Source organism: Callorhinchus milii, unplaced genomic scaffold (assembly GCF_018977255.1).
Source record: "Callorhinchus milii isolate IMCB2004 unplaced genomic scaffold, IMCB_Cmil_1.0 Scaffold2, whole genome shotgun sequence".
Taxonomy (NCBI): Eukaryota; Metazoa; Chordata; class Chondrichthyes; order Chimaeriformes; family Callorhinchidae; genus Callorhinchus; species Callorhinchus milii.
Genome location: NW_024704743.1, coordinates 20,440,197 through 20,459,807, shown reverse-complemented (window position 1 = coordinate 20,459,807; position 19,611 = coordinate 20,440,197). Strand labels below are relative to the sequence as shown.

Below are 19,611 nucleotides of genomic sequence, written 5' to 3'. Positions count from 1 at the left end.
AATGTTAATTCAGCTGCCTCATGCAGCCAGCAAACCTGCAGAGTTAACTCCTCCAAACCAATTCTCCAAAGATGCGATCAATCTCGACTGATTGAAATTTTTTTCAATAAAAGTACAAAATCCACCCCATCCCCCGCCACCCCCAGAATATCTTGGTGTTAATCAGGATTCTTTGTATAGATTTGATTTTTAGATCAGAGCGCTCACGGTAAGAATCAAGCTTTAAAATTTTTTAACAGAAATTGGAAAAGCAGAAATGCTTAAATGTTACTCTTTCACCGCAAATACCTTTAAAAAATTACAACAAAAGTCTCATTGATAATTATGAAATGTGGAGAAATAAATGATTTGAAAAGGATAATATTAAAAAGGAAATGGCAAGAGAGTAGAACTTGCAGGAGTAGGCAGTTGGTTCTTTCAGAGAGTTAATACAGGCACAATAGGCCAAATGGCCTCCTTTTTTACCTGTGGAATTAAATAAAAATGGAAGGATTATTTCATTAAATTCTATGATTCTAATGCAACACTGTCAACCACGAAATAATTCTTGAGTAGTATGTTTATAAATTGAGAGGCGAATAATTTTTACCACATTCATTTACTTTCGTGCAAACACCACACAATTTTATACAGAAATACTATTTCCCAGTGCAGGCTTCTCTTCTGGTCAGCTGACCTCATTATATTTTCAAGTGTGGTAAATGTTGTAAAACACCTCCCTTCCTGTCATGTGGCATAGAGCTGAACACAAAAACATGGAAAGAACTCACACAGAAAACCATAATGGTGGCAATTAGTGGCGGTAATGTCACCCAAGTGGTTCTTAGTGTGTGAGGAAGTGGAAAGACTGCACACTGAAACAACAAGAGAACAAACTCTCTTGGCAAATGTCTAAAACATCCTTGCTCATTGATTTTTAAAAATAAAATAAAAATCAACCCCAGCGCTGGTAGCTTGGCCAAAAAAGTTGAAAAGAATAATTTTAAGCTTGTAGGTGAGACAGCAACTACAAGTTGCTAAGCTACAGAAACCGCAGCCAATGACCTGGAAACTGCACATTCCCTTTGTTGTGGGTTCAGAGGCAGGTCTCAGCGATTGGAGATCTGCTTCTCATTCCAAGAACAAGTGTTCCTGATTGGCCACGAATGACACTGATTTATAAATATGATACATTAAAGTCATGTTTTATCCACAAAATAATAATCCGGGTATTTAAAAAAAATTTATTGGTGAGGGCTTTTTTTCATGGGAGAAAATCTGAAGGAAAACATTCATACAAAAATGCCTGAGGTAAAATGGGTAAAATTTAGAACTTTTTAGAACATCAAAATCCCCAGGAAAATAAACCAGGTATTTAAAAAAATTGCAGCACAAGTATAAACAGTACTTCATTTTTATATATCTATTAATAAACATGAGTCATTCTGATGCAAAGATTGGAAAGGGCTACCATGAATGTGCTTTTAGGCACGTTAAACATGAACAACAACAAGATTACATTTGTATAGCGCCTTTCACGTCGGGAGGACGTCCCAAGGCGCTGGACAGTGTACAGCATTTCAGACCCGAGCTGGGGTCAGTGGGGGAGAAGGGAGGGGAGGGGAAGGGGGTGGCTGATGGCATGGTCGAAGGGGATGGTCTTCGGGCAGGACTTGAAAGGAGGCTAAGGAGGGGGCGAGGCAGAGTGATTGGGGGATGGGATTCCAGAGGTTGGGGGCAGAGTGGCTGAAGGCTCTCCCGCCAATGGTGGGGCAGGTGGGTTGGGGGACATGGAGCAGGCCAGAGCCGGCTGAGCAGAGGGAGCGGGCGGGCTGGTAGGAGGTTAGGAGGTCGCCATGGAGGGCTTTGTAGGTGAGGACCAGGATCTTGAACTGGATCCTCTGAAGGATAGGGAGCCAATGGAATCAGACGAGAATGGGGGCGATGGAGTCACAGAGTTTGGTGCGGGAGAGGACATGGGCTGCAGAGTTCTGGATTATCTGCAGCCTGTAGAGGAAGGAGTTGGGAAGGCCGACAAACAGGGCATTTGCATGGTCAAGCCCAGAGGTGATGAATGCATGAACAAGAGTTTCAGCGGCCTGAGGGGTGAGGTAGTGGCGGAGTCGGGCGATGTTACGGAGGTGAGGGAAGGCAGAGCGGGTCATGGCTTGGATGTGGGGAAGNAAAAACAGTTGAGGGTCGAACAAGACACCTAGGTTCCTGACTGGCTTAATGAGTTGAAGTATGCAGCCATGGAGGTTGATGCTGCCAGAGCCTGAGGTGCAGAGGCGCTGGCGTGAGCCAATTAGGAGGGCCTCAGTCTTGTTCACATTCAACTGTAGGAAATTTGCCCTCATCCAGGACTTGATGTCCGAGAGGCAGTCTGTCAGGACAGCAGTGGTCCTGGAGTTGAGGGTGGGGGCAGAAAGATAGAGTTGGGTATCATCCGCATACATGTGGAAGTTGACTTCTTGTCTGTGGATGAAGTCACCAAGGGGGAGCATGTAGATATTAAAGAGGAGAGGGCCAAGGTCAAAGCCCTGGGGGACGCCAGACGTGACAGTGTGGGAGCTGGAGGAGAAACCGTTAGAGGCAACAAAGTGGAGATGGTGAGAGACATAGGAATCGAACCAGGCGGCAGGTCCGCGAATTTTATGTAAAGAGGAAAGGGAGTGTATGAGGATGGAGTGGTCGACAGTGTCGAAGGCGGCAGAGAGGTCGAGGAGGACAAGGATGCAGAGGGAGCCCTGATCACAGATGTTCAGAATGTCATTAGCACATCGCTGTGCTAGGATCATTTCATCGTCTGAGCAAGATGCAAAATTCAGAGGTAGGCTATGAATGTACAATTTGCACATCAGTCGACATGATTCAGGTCACTTGCTCACTATCCAGGGTTTAGAGGTCATCCGCAACAAGCCCACAAAACACACAGTCGATTTTGTGAAGCGCTTCAAGACATCTCACCGACATGATAAGGCGCTATATCAAAAGCAAAGCTTATTATTATTATGAGCATGGGATTTACATATAAATCAGCAGGACTGTAACGTGCACACAACTCAGAAAACAAAAAAAGTTGAAGAATTAAATGGATTTTCGGAGATAGTTGCTTTTCAATGGTCAAGTTTCTCCAACCAAATGGTGAAAATCCAGTAAAAACTGACTTTAAAGAACCCTGTTTATAATAAGTTTCTACAAAACTAAAAACTTAGGTATAACTAAAAATAATAATAATCCTCACATTTGATATAGCGCTTTTCACATCTTCGAGACATCTCAAAGCACTTCATAGAATATACTGTAAAGTGAATTGACTGTATCTTTTTGTGGGCGAAATGCGGCAGCCAATTGCACACAGCAGTGTCCCACAAACAGTGGATTGAAGTGACCAATTTTATTATTGTTTTTTTTCTTGAGGGATTATTATCAGGCATAAGGAAACTTGCCCAAGGTTTCGCCCTTGGGCAAGTTTGCGATACAAAAATGCAATACCTCTAGACACCAATATATAGTTTGAAATTCATGTGGAGATTTTTTAATGACATAACATTTTCTTTTAAATGCATGTGATATTATTCCTAACCAGCTGCAATATTACACTATTTTACATATGCCTTCATGTCACTACTACCAATAGCCATTAAAATTTTCACAGCATTTGGTAGTACATTTGTAATTGTAAGGTGTAAGATTTCATTCTGCCCTGTTTAGTTTAGATTATGTAAAATAACAGATGTTGTCCTGGGAATTAAAGGCTGAAATTCAATGGTACTTTTCTGCTAATGTTCACAAGCTGATCAAGCTATATTATAATAATCCATGACATCATGGGGGCCCTAGAGTTTAACTACAACTTTTTATCTCCTTCCAAGCATTATTTCTACGGCTATTACAGTCAAATATCATTAGCCTTTTTCATCAACCCAACCTACTGAACTACCATTTTAAAAAAAAAAATTGTTTCCAATAGAAAGCAAATACAGTAATACATATAAATTAATACATAAGTTCAAACCATGTGGTCTTAGGCATATCAATCGATTAATTTTATTAATATTTTGCAAGGTATTGAATACTGCTTAAGGAATTAAATTCAAATACCACCTGTTTTGTCACCAGTTCTTGGCCTCACTGGCAGAATGGAGAGGCAGATCAGTCATTGGCAGGCAGTTAACTCTGCAAGCCAAAGACCTAATGGGTCAGGTATGGAAAAATGGACAAGCAGCATTAAGCTTGCCAGACAGTGCTTTTGGCCGGTTAAACTGCAGCAGTAACTCAAAAGACACTATGCGGTCCCCAATTCTTACTTCTTCCCCTGATACTCTCCATAGTTAGGCAAGGGGGGTGCAACCTTCAGGAAGAGAGTATGCATTTCATTGCAGACACCGAGATATTTCCAGGGGTAGGTGGCAACATAGATAGGACTCGATCTAGTTTCGATATTCAGATGTGCTAGCATATCAGTCCAATATGCTAGCCACTACCACCCTTCCTAGTAACTTGTAGAGCTGTTCATTATCCTCTAGGTAAATTATGGTGTTGATTCTAAACTTTCACTTTACAACCCTGAATCAGGGGCTTCTTGTTTTGCTACATCTGAAGCATTTTTTGGGAGGGTTACTTTATTCTATTTCACATCTCAAATATCTCCATAAGGTACCCTATAGATTTCTCTTTTCAAGGCTGAAAAGTCCTGGGCTCTGCAGTCATTCCTCATAGCACTCTGCTCTTCCATGGGGGAGCAGCGTCATTGTTCTCCACACGGCCTATGGCACCCTGGCAGCCCCCTTATGTCATGACACCCATAACCATATGCATTACTCCAGGTATAGCCTAACAAGATCACTATACAGCTTGAAGAAAACAACTCAACTGATTTGGCACTACAACTCATTATGTTGTTTGCTTCTTTGTTGCTGCATCACTCACACACAGGGGACAGTTTCAGGGACGTATTCTCTGAGAGTTGCACTAACAGGAAGTGGTTTATCACTAGTATTCTGCTCAAACTTTTTAACAAATTAAGAAAGTTGAAAATTAACAGCATCAGATCTTGTAACTCAGGTGCAAACATGGAGGTTTTGTTCGAACACCTGCAGTTCCTGTGATGCTCCAGTTATAATCTTGAGGATGACCGACAGCACAGACCCACCTCTTCAGTGTTGTAAGGGATGAATTCTGACACAATGTCAACGATCTCCATCAAACTCACTAGTATGGAGAAATGGATTTACTCTGAAATCACCTCAACTGGATTACAATATTTCAGTGCTGGTCAGATATACAATAACACAAAATTTGTATAGCGCCTTTGATGTTGGGAGGACGTCCCAAGGTACTGGGCAATCAGTGTTTTGAACCCGAGCTGGGGGTCGGGATTGGGGAGGGTGGAGGGCAGGAGGGGAGGAGGGGATGGAGGGTAATCGAAGGCACGGTCGAAGAGGAGGGTGTTGAGACGGGTCTTGAGGGAGGCAAGGGAGGGGGAGAGGCGGAGGGACTGTAGGATGGAGTTCCAGAGGATGGGGGCAGAGTGGCTGAAGGCCCGCCTACCAATGGTGGATCGGGCAAGGCGGGGACATGAAACAGGCCGGAGCCCACTAAGCGGAGTGAGTGGGCAGGTTGGTAGGGGGTTAGGAGGTCAGGAGGTGGCAGAGGTAAGGGGGAACAAGGTCATGGAGGGCTTTGAAAGTGAGGACCAGAATCTTGAACTGTATCCTCTGTGTGATGGGAAGCCAGTGTAGTCGGGCGAGGATGGGTGTAATAGGGTCACAGAGCCTAGTGCGGGAGAGGACATGGGCTGCAGAGTTCTGGATGATCTGCAATCTATGAAAGGAGGAGTTGGGGAGGCCAATGAGCACAGAGTTTACGTAGTCGAGCGTGGGTGTTATGAATGTGTATTATGAGGGTCTCGTCGGCCTGATATAGGCATTTGTACAACACTGAAGTTGTTTACAGTGGAAGTTATTTTATGCTACTCACGAAAAATAACAAAACTTTCACCCCCTTCTTTGTCACAGAGTATGACATTATAAGACTAGTATTTTAATAAGCATCTCCAAGATTTCTTAACAGCACCCACGTATTCTAGCAGCTTTTCTAACCAACTCTTTCCAAGTGCAGATCAGACATAATTACCAAGACAAGGAATTCAATGTTTATAAGTGAAATAAGTTTGCAGCCTCTACAGAGTTGAGGTCAGTGCCAAAACATCAGCCTGGCTCAGTTGGTCACCTCTGAATCAGAAGGTTGTGGGGTTCAAGCCCTATGTTGGCACTTGACCTCATAGACTGGGCTGACATTCCAATTCAGGGCTGAAGGTGCATTGCATTGACCAAAGTGCCACCCTTCGGATGTTGTTAAAATGAGGTCCCATCAGGAGTTTGTTAAAATGGGGTCCCGTCAGGAGGATGTTAAACACTGCACTATCCGAAACGTGAAAGGAGTTTCTCCCAGTGGCCTAGCCCACAATCCCCATCTAAAATTGGTCATTCACTTCATGGCTGTTTGTAGGACATTGCTGTGTGCAAAGTAACTGTCAGTTTGCCTACATAATCACTGCACTCTTCAGCAAATCCTGTGAAGTGGTTTCAAACATTTTGACAACTTGATATGCACTATATCAAATTCATGGATTAATATAATTTCACAGTGAATATTTAATATAACTTCTTGCTGCTAAAGTTAGGTTAAAATAATGACTTTTAATCTATGTAGGACCAATTCAGTTAAAACAATAAAATACATAACACTGTTGTCAAAGTACATATGTTCAAGACTAGGCCATTAATATAATAATACAATATAAATAAAAATCAATGAAAGAAAGCTAGGAAAACATATCAGAAAATCTTATTAGAATTTGTACAGGAGATAAAAAACAGAATGTGAATTTTTTTAATAAATATATTCATAATAAGCAGGTGGTCAAAGAAGTAGTGAAATCCTTAAAGGATTAGAAGGGTGGATTAGTATCAAATAACCAGGGGAGGGTAGATATACTAAACAAATTCTTTGTCTCTGTTGTCACAGAGAAAGCCCTGAGTTGAGTATCCAGTTCATTACGAGAATTGATGGAAACAGCAATGGTGCCCAATGTTTGGAAAAAAGGCAAATGTAATATCTATTTAAAAGAAGATTAAAGACTGGTGATCCAAGTTTGAGTGAATGTAAAATATTAGAGGGCATACTGATGAAGGGTATGAACCAATTAGCAAATTATAAAATGATAAACCTTAAAGTTTAGAGCGCTCAATGCATATTATACATTTGGAGGATGTTAAAGATCCCAAATTCCAAAAAGAAAAAGGAGTTTCCTCTGGTGAACTGGCCAACAATTCCCCAAATAAAACTGGTCATTCACTTCATGGCTGCTTGTGTCAAACTTGTGCAAACGTTGCACACAATTAATGGTAAAATTACAGGTTTTCCCATATCCTAAAGGGTAAACCAAATTTCAATTTAATGTCACTGTATTATGGTGGCTAATTGGATCAAATTCAGTTTGTTGCATCATATTCAAGAACATTTACATACTGTATTACATGTTCTAACAGTACTACTTACTCTTAGTCACCATTGCAGATTTGTTAAGATATTTCATTTCCCCTAAAATTCTATTGAACGTATGACCAATTTATGTGGAGGATTGTCGACCAGGACACTGGGAGAAATCTCTTCTCTTTTGAATAGTGTCATCTTTAATGTCCACCTTAAAATCCCCCTCTCTCTTAATGTTTCACTTCATGATGAATATATTTCCTTAATATATCTTCTTCCTGAGATCTCTTTTCCACAGGATTATTGCCAGAAAATCAGGTGAAACTGCTTTCTTTGAATAGTGTCATAGCTATTTTTTCGATATGTAATAATAATACTCCTTGAATTTGATGTGTACAGTTCACTCTCTTGGACTCAGATTAAAGTGAGTGTTTTGTGTTGGGATTATTTAGCTGACATATTTGTTGCACCCAGCGTGTTGGGACGTCCTCCCAATGTGAAAGGTGCTATACAAATGTAATTTTGTTGTTGTTGTACTGAAGTAACCAAATGTCCTATTTGTTTTAAATTAATGCCGATGGCAGAGCTTAATATATGTATATAATACATCATATATTCATCTAAAGTAATCCATTCTGTGGCAATTTTGAATACAGAAAAACAAATGATTTACAGAAAAATAGGAAAATATAACTGTTTATAGGAAGCATATTTCACAGGAAATAAGCCCTACAAACATCAGTTGATGATCCCAACTCAAAACCCACAACCTATCCATGTGTAAAATGGGATTACAGAAAAAGAAGGGCATGTCCATTTTGGTGCAACAAAGGCCACCTTTAACTACAGTAACAACAACAAAAGACTGTTGTGTAGTGCTCAAGCTGAAATTGCCAAAGGGATACTATGATGCTGAATGCTTATACACTCTTTTGTGTCCCAATCTTTAGATGATCCACAAATCTAACTGGTGGACTAGGAATATTGGAACAGGAGTAGGCCATTCAACCCCTCGAGCCTGTTCCGCCATTCTATTAGATCATGGCCGATCCATACCTCAACTCCATTTATCCGCCTTTGCTCCATAATCCCTTGACACCCTGACCTAACGAAACTCTATTGACCTCAGTCTTGAAAATTTCAATTGATCCAACAGAAACAGCCGTTTGGGGGAGAGAGTTCCAGATTTCCACTACCCTCTGAGTGAAAACGTGCTTCCTGATTTCACTCCTAATTGGTTTAGCTCTAACTTTAAGATTATGCCACCTTGTTCTAGATTCTCCCACCAGAGAAAATAATCTCTCTGTATCTACCCTATCGAATCGCTTTATCGTTTTAAATAGCTCAATTAGATCACCCCTCAACCTTCTAAACTCAAGGGAATACAAGCCAAGTGCACAGAGGACGACATTAAAAACACAGAAGACGACATTAAAAAAATGCAGCGAGACATAGATAGGTTAGGTGATTGGGCAGGTAGGTGGCAGATGAAGTATAATGTAGGGAAGTGCAAAGTGATCCACCTAAGTAGCAAAAACAGTAGAGTGGGTTATTTTTTAGAAGGGGAGAGATTGGAATGTGTTAGCGTCCAGAGGGACTTGGGTGTCCTTGTACACCAATCACAGAAAGTTAGTCTACAGGCGCAGCAAGCAATTAGGAAGGCGAACGGTATGTTAGCATTCATTATGAAAGGATTAGAGTATAAGGGTAGGGAAGTCTTGCTGCAAATATATAGGGCCCTGGTGAGACCACACCTGGAATACTGTGTGCAGTTGTGGTCTCCTTATTTAAGGAAGGATGCACCTGCCTTGGAGGGGGTGCAGTGTAGATTTATTAGGTTAATACCAGGGATGAAGTTGGGTGAGTTATGAGGATAGGCTGACCAATTTGGGGCTATATTCTCTAGAATATAGAAGAATTAGAGAGGATCTTATAGAAACCTATAAGATTATCAAATTGCACGATAGAGTAGATAGTGGGAGATTGTTTCCCCCGGTTGGAGAAACTAAAGCCAGGGGTCACAACCTTAAAATCAGAGGCCAGCCCTTTCGCACTGAGTTGAGGAAGAACTTCTTCACTCAAAGGGTGGTGAATGTATGGAACTCACTACCCCAAAGGGCTGTTGACTCTCAGTCCTTGAACATATTCAAGACTAAGATAGATAGATTTCTTATTGCAAAAGGGATTAAGGGATATGGGGATAAGGCAGGGTTAGGTTATTAGCTGGAATTAGATTAGAAGATTAGCCATGATTGAATGGCAGGGCAGGCTTGAAGGGCCGAATGGCCTACTCCTGGTCCTACATGTTATGCTATGTTACGTTATGCTTACCGGCAGGGAATCAGTGAAGTCTGGTGAGAACTCGGGTGACGGGCACGTGGACATTATTACAGGTGAGGATGTGGGATGATGAAAATTTAGGTAAGTTAAACTTTATGGTTGGTTAAACTTTTCATGTAGGTTTAAAGTCTCAAAACACTTTAAAGAGGGGATGCCCGAAACTGATTAGGGCAAGTGGGAGGGTGAGGAGAAAGTTGACAGTATGCAAAAAGGTAGGCTTTCAAAGGGGGTTGGGCAGGTTGAGGGATTTAGGTAGGAGAATAATGTCCAACAGTGGGGCACTGGGGACGAGGAACACAAAGCACACCCAGATTTGACAGGAGAGTGAGGCTGCAGAAGGTCACAGAGGAGGAGGTTGGCTTGGAGGACATTGAAGAAGTCCAGTCTGGAGGCAACAAAGGAGTTTTGCCGCATCACCTGCACGGAAGCAGGCAATGTGATGAAGATGAAGAAAAGCAGTCTTAGCCAGGGGCTGAATGTAAAGAAGGATAGAGAGCTGAGGATTAAACATAATTCCAAGGTTGCACATAGGCTCAGTGAGGTGGTTAATATAATTATAATAATCCGTCAATTTAATATATGCCTTCTCAAGTCTTCGAAACATCTCAAAGCGCTTCACAGAATATACTGTAAAGTGTAGTGACTATGCATTTGAGGGTGAAACGCATATACAAATACAGAATATGCAAATCTAAGTGACAGATCCATGTTCTAATTCTTTGTTAGGCTTTATAACTACAGTAGTATTTTGTGCCCTACAGAGCAGCTCTTTATTCAAAATTACATATTTTGAAAAAGTATTATGCTTCTGTGAAGTCCAAACTATGTTTAACTCTATGAATTATTTTCTTTGAATAAGAAAACAATGCTGCATCAGTAACAATAACTACCTCCATATATGTTCTCCAAGATCTCCATACAAAGTCAGAAGCCAAGAATTACCCTACTTAATGTGTCCGAATTGTTAAATGTGTTAGGAATCTAGATTTCAGTACAGTATTGTCTTATCCCTTCTTTCCAAATTATAATACTTGCTACACATATTTTAAATATTGATCTACTTTAAAAATGAATTAAAGTCAATTAAATAAGCTTTCTGAAGGTTCAAGTAGTCTAATAGGAGGTTCCTAATTATAGTTTTAAAAGATTAAATAAATAGAGACCACTTCCACTGATTATTCAGTTACAAAGTGTATAAATTGAGAAGTAAGAGAGGGATATTAGAAGAAAGCATTTTATACACAAGGTTGTTAGAATGTGGAATGCCATAAATCAGAAAACTGTTACAGTATACACACAACCATTCAAAAAGGAATTGGATAAATACTTGAGTAAAAATAAAATTAAAGCTACTATAAAGGAGCAGGAAAATTGGATTAAAAAGACAGGCCAATGGATCTTCCACTTGGTGTAAACTTTTTACGAATCTATCTATGGGCAATCAAAACTTAAAACTTAAACAATATATAGTAGATTTATATCATAAAAAAACTCCAAGTGAAAAAGGCTTAGTGACAAGTTATCCTGAATGGCAAGTAAGGCAAATGTGTAGATATATAAATAAATACAGCTGGGATATTGACAGCATGATGACTTAAGTAGTAGTGACAAGTTAAGCCAGGAATGAGTTATCAGGAGTTTACTGTATTAGAAAAGTATTACATTAAACATTATTACATAAATATTGCAGTGATGGTAAAAACTGAAAACGGAGCAATCATTTAAATTTGTAGGGCACGAATAATATTAGTCAAAAACAATAATCCTACTAATCCTTTGATATAGCGCCTTATTACGTCGTCAAGACGTCTCAAAGCACTTCAGAGGATACACTGTAAAGTGGTATTATGTGGGCAAATGCCCACATTTGTGCCAGATACCACTTTGTTCTTCATGTCAGGAGTTCTGTATTTAGAAGTTCTGCTCATAGTGCATATTCCTCCCTTACCTGCATTCTGTAGAGTTTCAATATTTTGTGGCCTTGTGGCGAGTTCTGCAATTGTTTGTACAAACTGGGATCTCGCTCTCTGGTACTGTTCAAAAACTGAAAACAGAGCAATATAAATTAACTTATTTAAAATAATTAGGATTATTATGATTTTCAAAATGCAAATTGCCGCAAAATTTGCACTGAATCCCTCGAAACAACACTTGTAAGTCTGTCCCTTATAAATTAGTCATGATTCATGCAATGTGGATGTCAGCTCCCATCACTAAGGCATTTTTTTTAAATATTGAAGAGCCAGTCACTGTCCTATAATAACATTTGAAAAGTTAATATTACTTTGTAAAGTTTCATATTTTACATTTGGTAGTAACTACCGCCCCATCTCCAACCTCCCTTTCCTCTCCAAGGTCCTGGAACGAGCTATTGCTTCCCAGCTTTGCAGCTTCCTTTCCCTCCACTCCCTTCACGAACACTCTTCAATCAGGTTTCCGTGCCGTCCACAGCACAGAAACAGCCCTGGTCTAAGTGACAAATGGTATACTGTCCATCTATGACCAGGGCTCCCTCTCTGCCTCCTCATCCTCTTTGACCTCTCTGCTGCCTTCCACACCATTGACCACTCTATCCTCATCCACCAACTCTCCTCTCACCTTCACAGCTCTGTCCTTGATTAGTTCAGATTGTATCTCTCACACACTTCATCTCTGCAAAGTTTTTCCTCTAGCCCCCGCACCGTCTTGGGCGGCGTTCCTCTGGGCTCTGTCCTTGGTCCCCTCCTCTTCTATATCTATATGCTCCCTTTTGGTGACATCACCGCAGACATGGGGTCAACTTCCACATGTATGTGGATGACACCCAACCGTACCTCTCTGCTTCCACCCTTGACTCCAGGACCACTGCTGTCCTGACAGAATGTCTATCAGACATCAAGTCCTGGATGAGAGCTAACTTTCTCCAGTTGAATGTCAACAAGACCGAGGCTCTCCTGATTGGCTCCCGTCAGCACCCCTCACTCAGGCGCTGACAGCATCACCATCCATGGATGCACACTCCGCCTTGCTAAGCCAATCCGGAAACTTGGCGTCTTGTTTGACCCTCAACTATTCTTCCTACCCCACATCTGTGCTATGACCCGCCCTACCCCCACCTCTGCAACATCGCCCGGCTCCACCACTGTCTCACACCGCAGGCCAACGAAATCTTCATATGCGCTTTCATTACATCGAGTCTTGCCTATGCAAACTCCCTGCTTGTCGGCCTCCCCAACTCCTCCCTCCATAGGCTGCAGATCATCCAGAACTTTGCAGCCCATGTCCTCTCCCGCACCGGGCTCCGTGACCCTATCACCCACATCCTCACCCGACTCCACTGGCGTCCCATCACACAAAAGATAGTTCAATATACTGATCCTCACCTTCAATGCCCTCCATGGTCTTGCTACCCCCCACTTCTGCGACCTCCTAACCCCCTACCATCCTCCGCTCAGCAGGCTCCGGCCTGCTTCACGTCCCCCGCCTCGCTCGCCCCACTATGGGTGGGCAGGTCTTCTGCCACTCTGCCCCCACCCTCTGGAACTCCCTCCCTTGCCTCCTGCAAGACTCATCTCAAGGCCCTCCTCTTCGACTATGATTTCGATCCCTCTGCTTCTCCCCCTGCCCTCCACCCTCCCCGATCCCGACCCCCAGCTCGGGTCCGAAACTCTGTCTGCCCAGCAGCGCCTTGGGACATCCTCCCGACATGAAAGGCGTTTTACAAATGTAATTTTGCTGCTGCTGTTGTTGTTGTTGTTGTTGTAGTAAGTACGTAATCGTGTCCTTAGCCGTTAAGTGAGGTTTTTTCGGTGGGTGAGTCTGACGTATGTGGAAACCTATCGCCGTACTGAAGGGTATCCAACTGCAGGGTTGCCCGACAGCAAAGGGTAGCTGGTTGCCCACCAAAGCAAGTAGCCAACAGTAAGAGGTCAGCGTGGACTTCGCGCCCAACAACAAGTTGCATTTACACAGCGCCCTTCCCGCTGAACGGCGTCTCGGAGCGTAGAAAGAGTAGAAAGCAAAGACTGCCGCCTCGGGTAAGCTACGCTTCAGATTGGAACTCGATGCGGATCGTCCAAACCAGTTCTGGCATGTGTGTGTGTTTGGGTTTTTTTTACACACACACACACACACACACACACAGACACACGCACATAAAAAGACACCACACAAAGACACACCACACCCGGGGGTGTACCCGTCTGTGGCCCCGAGACCGAAATGAACAACCAGAGAACTCCCGGAAAATGCGAAACGGGAGATTGACAAAAAGCGGTGCAAACGAAAAGGGAGAAATTTGCCGATTAAGGCGCAGCCTTCGGTTCGGGTTCCTCGCGGGTGGCTCTGCTCTGGCTCCGCGGTAAGCACCTTGTAAGGCGAGTCTCTGGCTCATGGTGCTGCCGTGATCTCAGCCTCGCCTCTCGCTGCCCACCACCGGCCCCGGCTCTGAGTCCAGCGGCGCCGCCGTCGCCATGGGCAACGACCCGGAAGCAGCTCCGGGCTCCCCTCCCGCCCCCGCCCCGCCCCCCCCCCAGGGGTCACCGTGTGTTTGTGACGTACGGAGCGGCGCCTGTCAATCTCCCACCACCTCTCTCTCTCTCTCTCTCGCGCTCTCTCTCTCTCTCTCTCTCGCTCCTGTGTTGCGGGAGGTTTACGTTGCGGAAAGTTTGCGCCGTACGCTCCTGGGGTTACGGGAGATTTGCCGACTCACGAGGGCGCGGGAAGTGTGCGCAGCACGGTTCTGGCTGCAGGAAGTTTTGCGTTGCACGGACCTGGGGTGCGGGAGGTTTGCGTTGGATGGACTTGCGGTGCGGGAGGTTTGCGTTGGATGGACTTGGGGTGCGGGAGGTTTGCGTTGGGTGCCCCTGGGGTGCAGGAGGTTTGCGCAGCACGGTGCTGGGATGCTGGAGGCTTGCGCTGCACTGTAATAATAATAATAATCCTTGCATTTGATGAAGCACCTCATCGCGTCTTCGAGGCGTCTCAAAGCGCTTCGCAGAATATACCGTAAAGTGAAGCGACTGCACTTTGCGGGCGGACAATTTGCGCAGCTCGTCTCGAAGTGCGGGAAATTTGCACTGCACAACTCTGGGGCGCAGGGTGTTTGCGCTGCAGTGTTTGGGTGTGGGAGGTTTCTTGCACAGTAGTTCTGGGTGCGGGAGCACAACAAAAGCAACTTGCACTTATATCATACCCTCCACCAGGGTAGCGTCTCGAGAGCTTAACAGCGGCGGAGCCTGACTCCGAGGAGGGTGGGTGTGGGGGGTGACTGGAAGCATGGTCAAAAAGGAAGGTTTTCCGGTGGGACTTGAAAAAGGGAAGAGAGGGAGCAAAGCGTGACCTCCAGTGGTAGAACAGAGGGCGTGAGGGACAAGCAGGAGGCTGGTGCCAGTTGAGCTGGATTGGAAGTGAGGAGGTGGTTGAGGTAGGGAGGTGACAGGGAGTGAATGGATTTGAAAAACAGGTTTGTTGCACAGTAGTTCAGGAGTTTGGGAGGTTTGCAGTGCACTATGGCAGCAGCAACCTAGTTCTTCCCCACATCCAAGCCAGGACCCGCTCTGCCTTCCCTCACCTCCACAACATCGCTCGACACCACCAGGCCACTGAAACTCTTGTTCATGCCTTCATCACCTCCAGGCTCAACTATGCAAACACTCTGCTTGTCGGCCTTCCCAACTCCTCCCTCCACAGGCTGCAGATCATCCAGAACTCTGCAGCCCGTGTCCTCTCCCACACCAACCCCGTAACCACATCAACCCCACTCTCGCCCGACTCCATTGGGGCTCCTTATCCTTCAGAGGATCCAGTTCAAGATCCTGGTTCTCACCTACAAAGCCTTCCATGGCCTCACCCCACCCTACCTCTGCAACCTCCTAACCCCCTACCAACCCGCCCACTCCCTCCGCTCAGTCGGCTCCGGCCTGCTCCATGTCCCCTGACTCATCCGCCCCACCACTGGCGGAAGAGCCTTCAGCCACTCTGCCCCCAACCTCTGGAATTCCATCCCCCAATCACTCCGCTCCCCCCACCCCCCTCAGCTTCCTTCAAGTCCTGGCTCAAAACCCTCCTCTTCAACCATGTCATCGACCACCCCCCTTCCCCTCCCTTCTCCCCCCCCTGACCCCAGCTCGGGTCTGAAATGCTGTACACTGTCCAGCGCCTTGGGACGTCCTCCCGACTTGAAAGGCGCTATACAAATGTAATCTTGTGTGGTGCATGGTTCTGGGATTCAGTACAACTGGACAGAGAGTTGTTGGGAATTGGCAGAGGCAAGAGTCCGTGGTGGGATTCAATGTGGAAGTAGACAGGTTAATCACGTTTGCCTCCCGATGAGGGCTTGGGGAAAGAGCAGAGCAGCTTGCTGTGTGAGTCAGTGCAGACTGGATAGGCCGAATGGCCTCCACTGAGCAGCTGCACGTTTCAATAAATCGTCGTATTTCTGAGGCGTTCGCAGGGCACAGAACGTCTGATGTGCGCGATGTTTGCGGTGCGGGTTCGGGAGAGCGGTGGTTGGTTGGTGGGGATGGATGGATGGATGGATGGATAGTTCCGGGGTTGCGGGACAGATGTTTCATGTTTGGAGGGATTGTGTGTGTGTTTGTGTGTGTGTGTGTGTGTGTGCAAACCCAGTGCCAATATGATTGCCGAGATGACCGCCTGCAGCAGGTTCGCTGCCCACCGCTAACTGGGGCTGGCGATTTACTGCTGATCAGGGGTCACTTTACGTGCGTTGGGGTCTGTGCGCTGCAGCAACATCGCTGGCAAACTATCTCCTAAATGTGAGGGTTTGCACGCAGCAGCCGTGAGCTGTTTTTTTTTCTCTCTCTCTCTCTCTCTCTCTCATCGACCCACAAAGGAGCGGGTTTACAGCAAAGCTGGTTTGGGGGGCTCTCCTCTCCTCTGCAATGCAAAAGAGCACGGGGGCACTCGGCATCAACGGGCGACAAGTTATCTTCCACAAAAAGGACATCATTAAAAATTGCTTCGCTTTTAATAGTTACTCTGTCATCCCAAGAGCGTCTTGGGGGATTTTTGTTTCGTCTCTCCGATTGGAAACCAGGTTTCCCCATCCCCAGCGCCACAACACAGCACAAACACAACACAGCGGTGTTTTTTTTTTACACACACACACACACACGATGCAAAGCGGGTTAGTTGTTTGAAAGGTAAATCGTAATCGCGTGATTTTTTTTTTCACGTGCCAAATTAAAAACACCACACTTACTGTTAAAACATGGGGTGGTACAGGAGTTCAGTACTGTAAATAGTAGACAGATCCACCTTGTCTTGAGTGCTGAAGGCGGAAATGCATTATTGCTTTAAGGAGGCGGCGAACTGTGCGTAGCTGCGTTTGCAAAAAAAACATTCACAATAAAAATGTGAAACTCTGTTCTCTCTGCTACAACTGCCTGGTAATGTGAGCATCCGTAAATTCAACCTCGACTGGGTGTCACGCCGAGAAACTGTGTGTTTGTTCTAATGCCGTGTACGTAAATAAACTTAATTTCCATTGTTTTTTTTCTTTGCATACATTTGCTTCCAAAGAAATGACTCGATGCAAACCAATACTTAACCGTTGGCAATCGAGGCTACAGTGTAGATAGGCTCAAAGAGGCTGCAGATCAAATAGGAGTGTGTTGTGTGTGCTAATGCATATTTAAGATAACGTTGACCATTTATGCTGTCCTAGGAATTGGACATCGATCTGTGTTGCAACAAGTATTGTAGTATTTCCCCATACAAATTTCAAATTAATAAAATGAGAGCCATTATCTGCTTCTTTGAAAGAATTAACCAGCGGTTGCGTTAAATTCACAGAGGTAAATTGTTCGAAATACTGTTGATTAAACTCACGACTCGGTATAACATCTGGTCACATTTTACCAATCAATATACATTCTTAAGAATAAATCAAAGCTGTTAGTTTACATTTCGCAATCCCTTTCTTCGTTATATGCATACAACATTTAACTGTTTTAAAGAAAACAATAAGGCTATATACAATCTGCGTCTAACTCATATCTCACCGTCTTGGTTCCCTTATATCTAGACATGCGGTGTGCAACTTTCTGTCATTTCTGTCTGTCTTCGGCATGCAATTGGTTTAACCCTTACCCTACTGATTCGGTTGCATTCAATCACCCCATTACCGAGATCTCTGTTAGCAGATAGGAACATCTTAAAAGCCATTGTTGATGGAAGATTTCCTGAGTTTCACATGGTTCTTTGTTAACGTTTAGCTAATCCGCATATAGATTTAGCTGTGTGCATACTTGCCTACAGCATAACAAGGATCTCTTCAGAATGACTTGACCTCATGCTGGATTAAACTGTCTAAATTAAACCGGGGCTTTCATGTTAAAGGTAGTTTTAAGCTATATGGTATTTAATTAACTATCGAGGAGTTCGGGATTCTGCGGTCTCGAGTCTGGGTGAGGTTAAATGCGGTTTACAGCCTCATAGTGAAGTGTTATAACTGCTCTCTTGTCTGTGGAAGTGATAAACAGGCTGGCGACGCAGGCGCAAACCACGCTCGCATGATCAGTGCAGTTGCCAAATTCAGTCGAGTTCAGTTTCACTTCTCTTTTCTTTCGTACCTGATTTAAATACTGCTCTTGAACTCTTGGTGTATTCTTCTATCACGTACGTGACACAGAATTCTGCACACCAACAACCCAGTTCTTCATGGGTTTTTTTTCTGTGCCCTGCACCCCCCCCCCCCCCCCCCCCACCCCCACACACACACACACACACTCCCCCCCCACCCACCCACCCCCTTACCTTCAAAATGTGAACCCTGGAACAATGCAGGAATCTGCGAATATCCATGTTTCCCAAGTCCTGTGTTGTGCAAAGCGAGATTGTAACCCAGCTCATTAATTCTAACAGCACTGGCTCTGACTTTAATCCGTTACCGGGGTAATTACGCCAGGATCTGCTTCTCAAGACCGCCTCTTGTCATGTGAACGTCACTGCCCTGGAGTTTGCTGAAATGCATCTCATTGACCCGACTCCAAGCTGTCAATCAGCAGCTTTTGTCGACGTGAAAGGGACTATTTAAGGAGGTCCGATTTTTTTTTTAATCCTTCCCCCCCCCCCCCCCCAAGATTGGTGTGCCGCATTGCAACCAAATAACCTTTCATTTGGTTATGCAATCCGTGCCGTCCTATTTACTTGGGAGAAAGATTTTGGAAAATTCCGTCCTTTACCTTAATGCAATATTAATAAAAGAATGTGTTGCTGAGTATAGGACGAAATTGCTCGGGCAATTATAGATTTGCCTTCTGTTTCGGCCACCGAAAACTGTTGGCGTTGCATCAACTGAGCATCGGTGATGTTGGTAATATTCATCCCGAATCTGCCTTCGGACTTTCTCGAGGGTATTTAAGATGCCCGTTTGTCATCACGTTGTCAGTTCCCATTACCCGTGTTGACAATTTGTGCTTCAAGCGACGTGTTTGGGGTTTGCTGAGTGTTAAATGTCAAGTTGAGCCGCTTCAGTAATCGGAACTTTGCCATTTAACATGATCGTGCAGTCTTGATAAGAGTCGGCCGATAAAATGAATAACGTTAAAGAGGTTCATATTTCACGACTGGCAATCAGCGAGGCAATAAGTCGTGCAAAAGCTGTGTAAGCCAAGCCGGTGGTCTGTTTAATAATTACCCCCCTTTTATAGGTCTGAATAGAAAAGAAATCAGCGTCAACTGGCACATAAATTCATTAGTATATACAGAAGGCTGGGTCAGCGCGACATCCCACGGAGGAATTAAAGCAACTCATTGATCTTCGCATGGACTTTCTAGAAGCAAAGG

General features: G+C 44.3%; 1 protein-coding gene across 4 annotated transcripts in view; it reads right to left on the bottom strand.

Annotated features, from left to right (window-relative positions):
* The window catches only part of spag6 (sperm associated antigen 6), a 74,691-nt gene extending 55,999 nt beyond the window's left edge, over nt 1–18,692 (bottom strand). Inside the window, exons 1-3 of one of the 4 annotated variants that reach the window (XM_042345302.1) lie at nt 18,580–18,692; nt 17,024–17,092; nt 11,768–11,863 (exon numbers count right to left, since the gene is read on the bottom strand). Coding sequence is in view for 1 of the 4 variants with exons in the window: in XM_042345298.1 (XP_042201232.1) it covers nt 11,768–11,863; nt 14,167–14,191 (121 nt within the window). In the remaining 3 variants the exon portion in view is untranslated. 4 annotated transcript variants of the gene reach the window in all.
* Between the last annotated feature and the right edge of the window lie 919 nt (nt 18,693–19,611).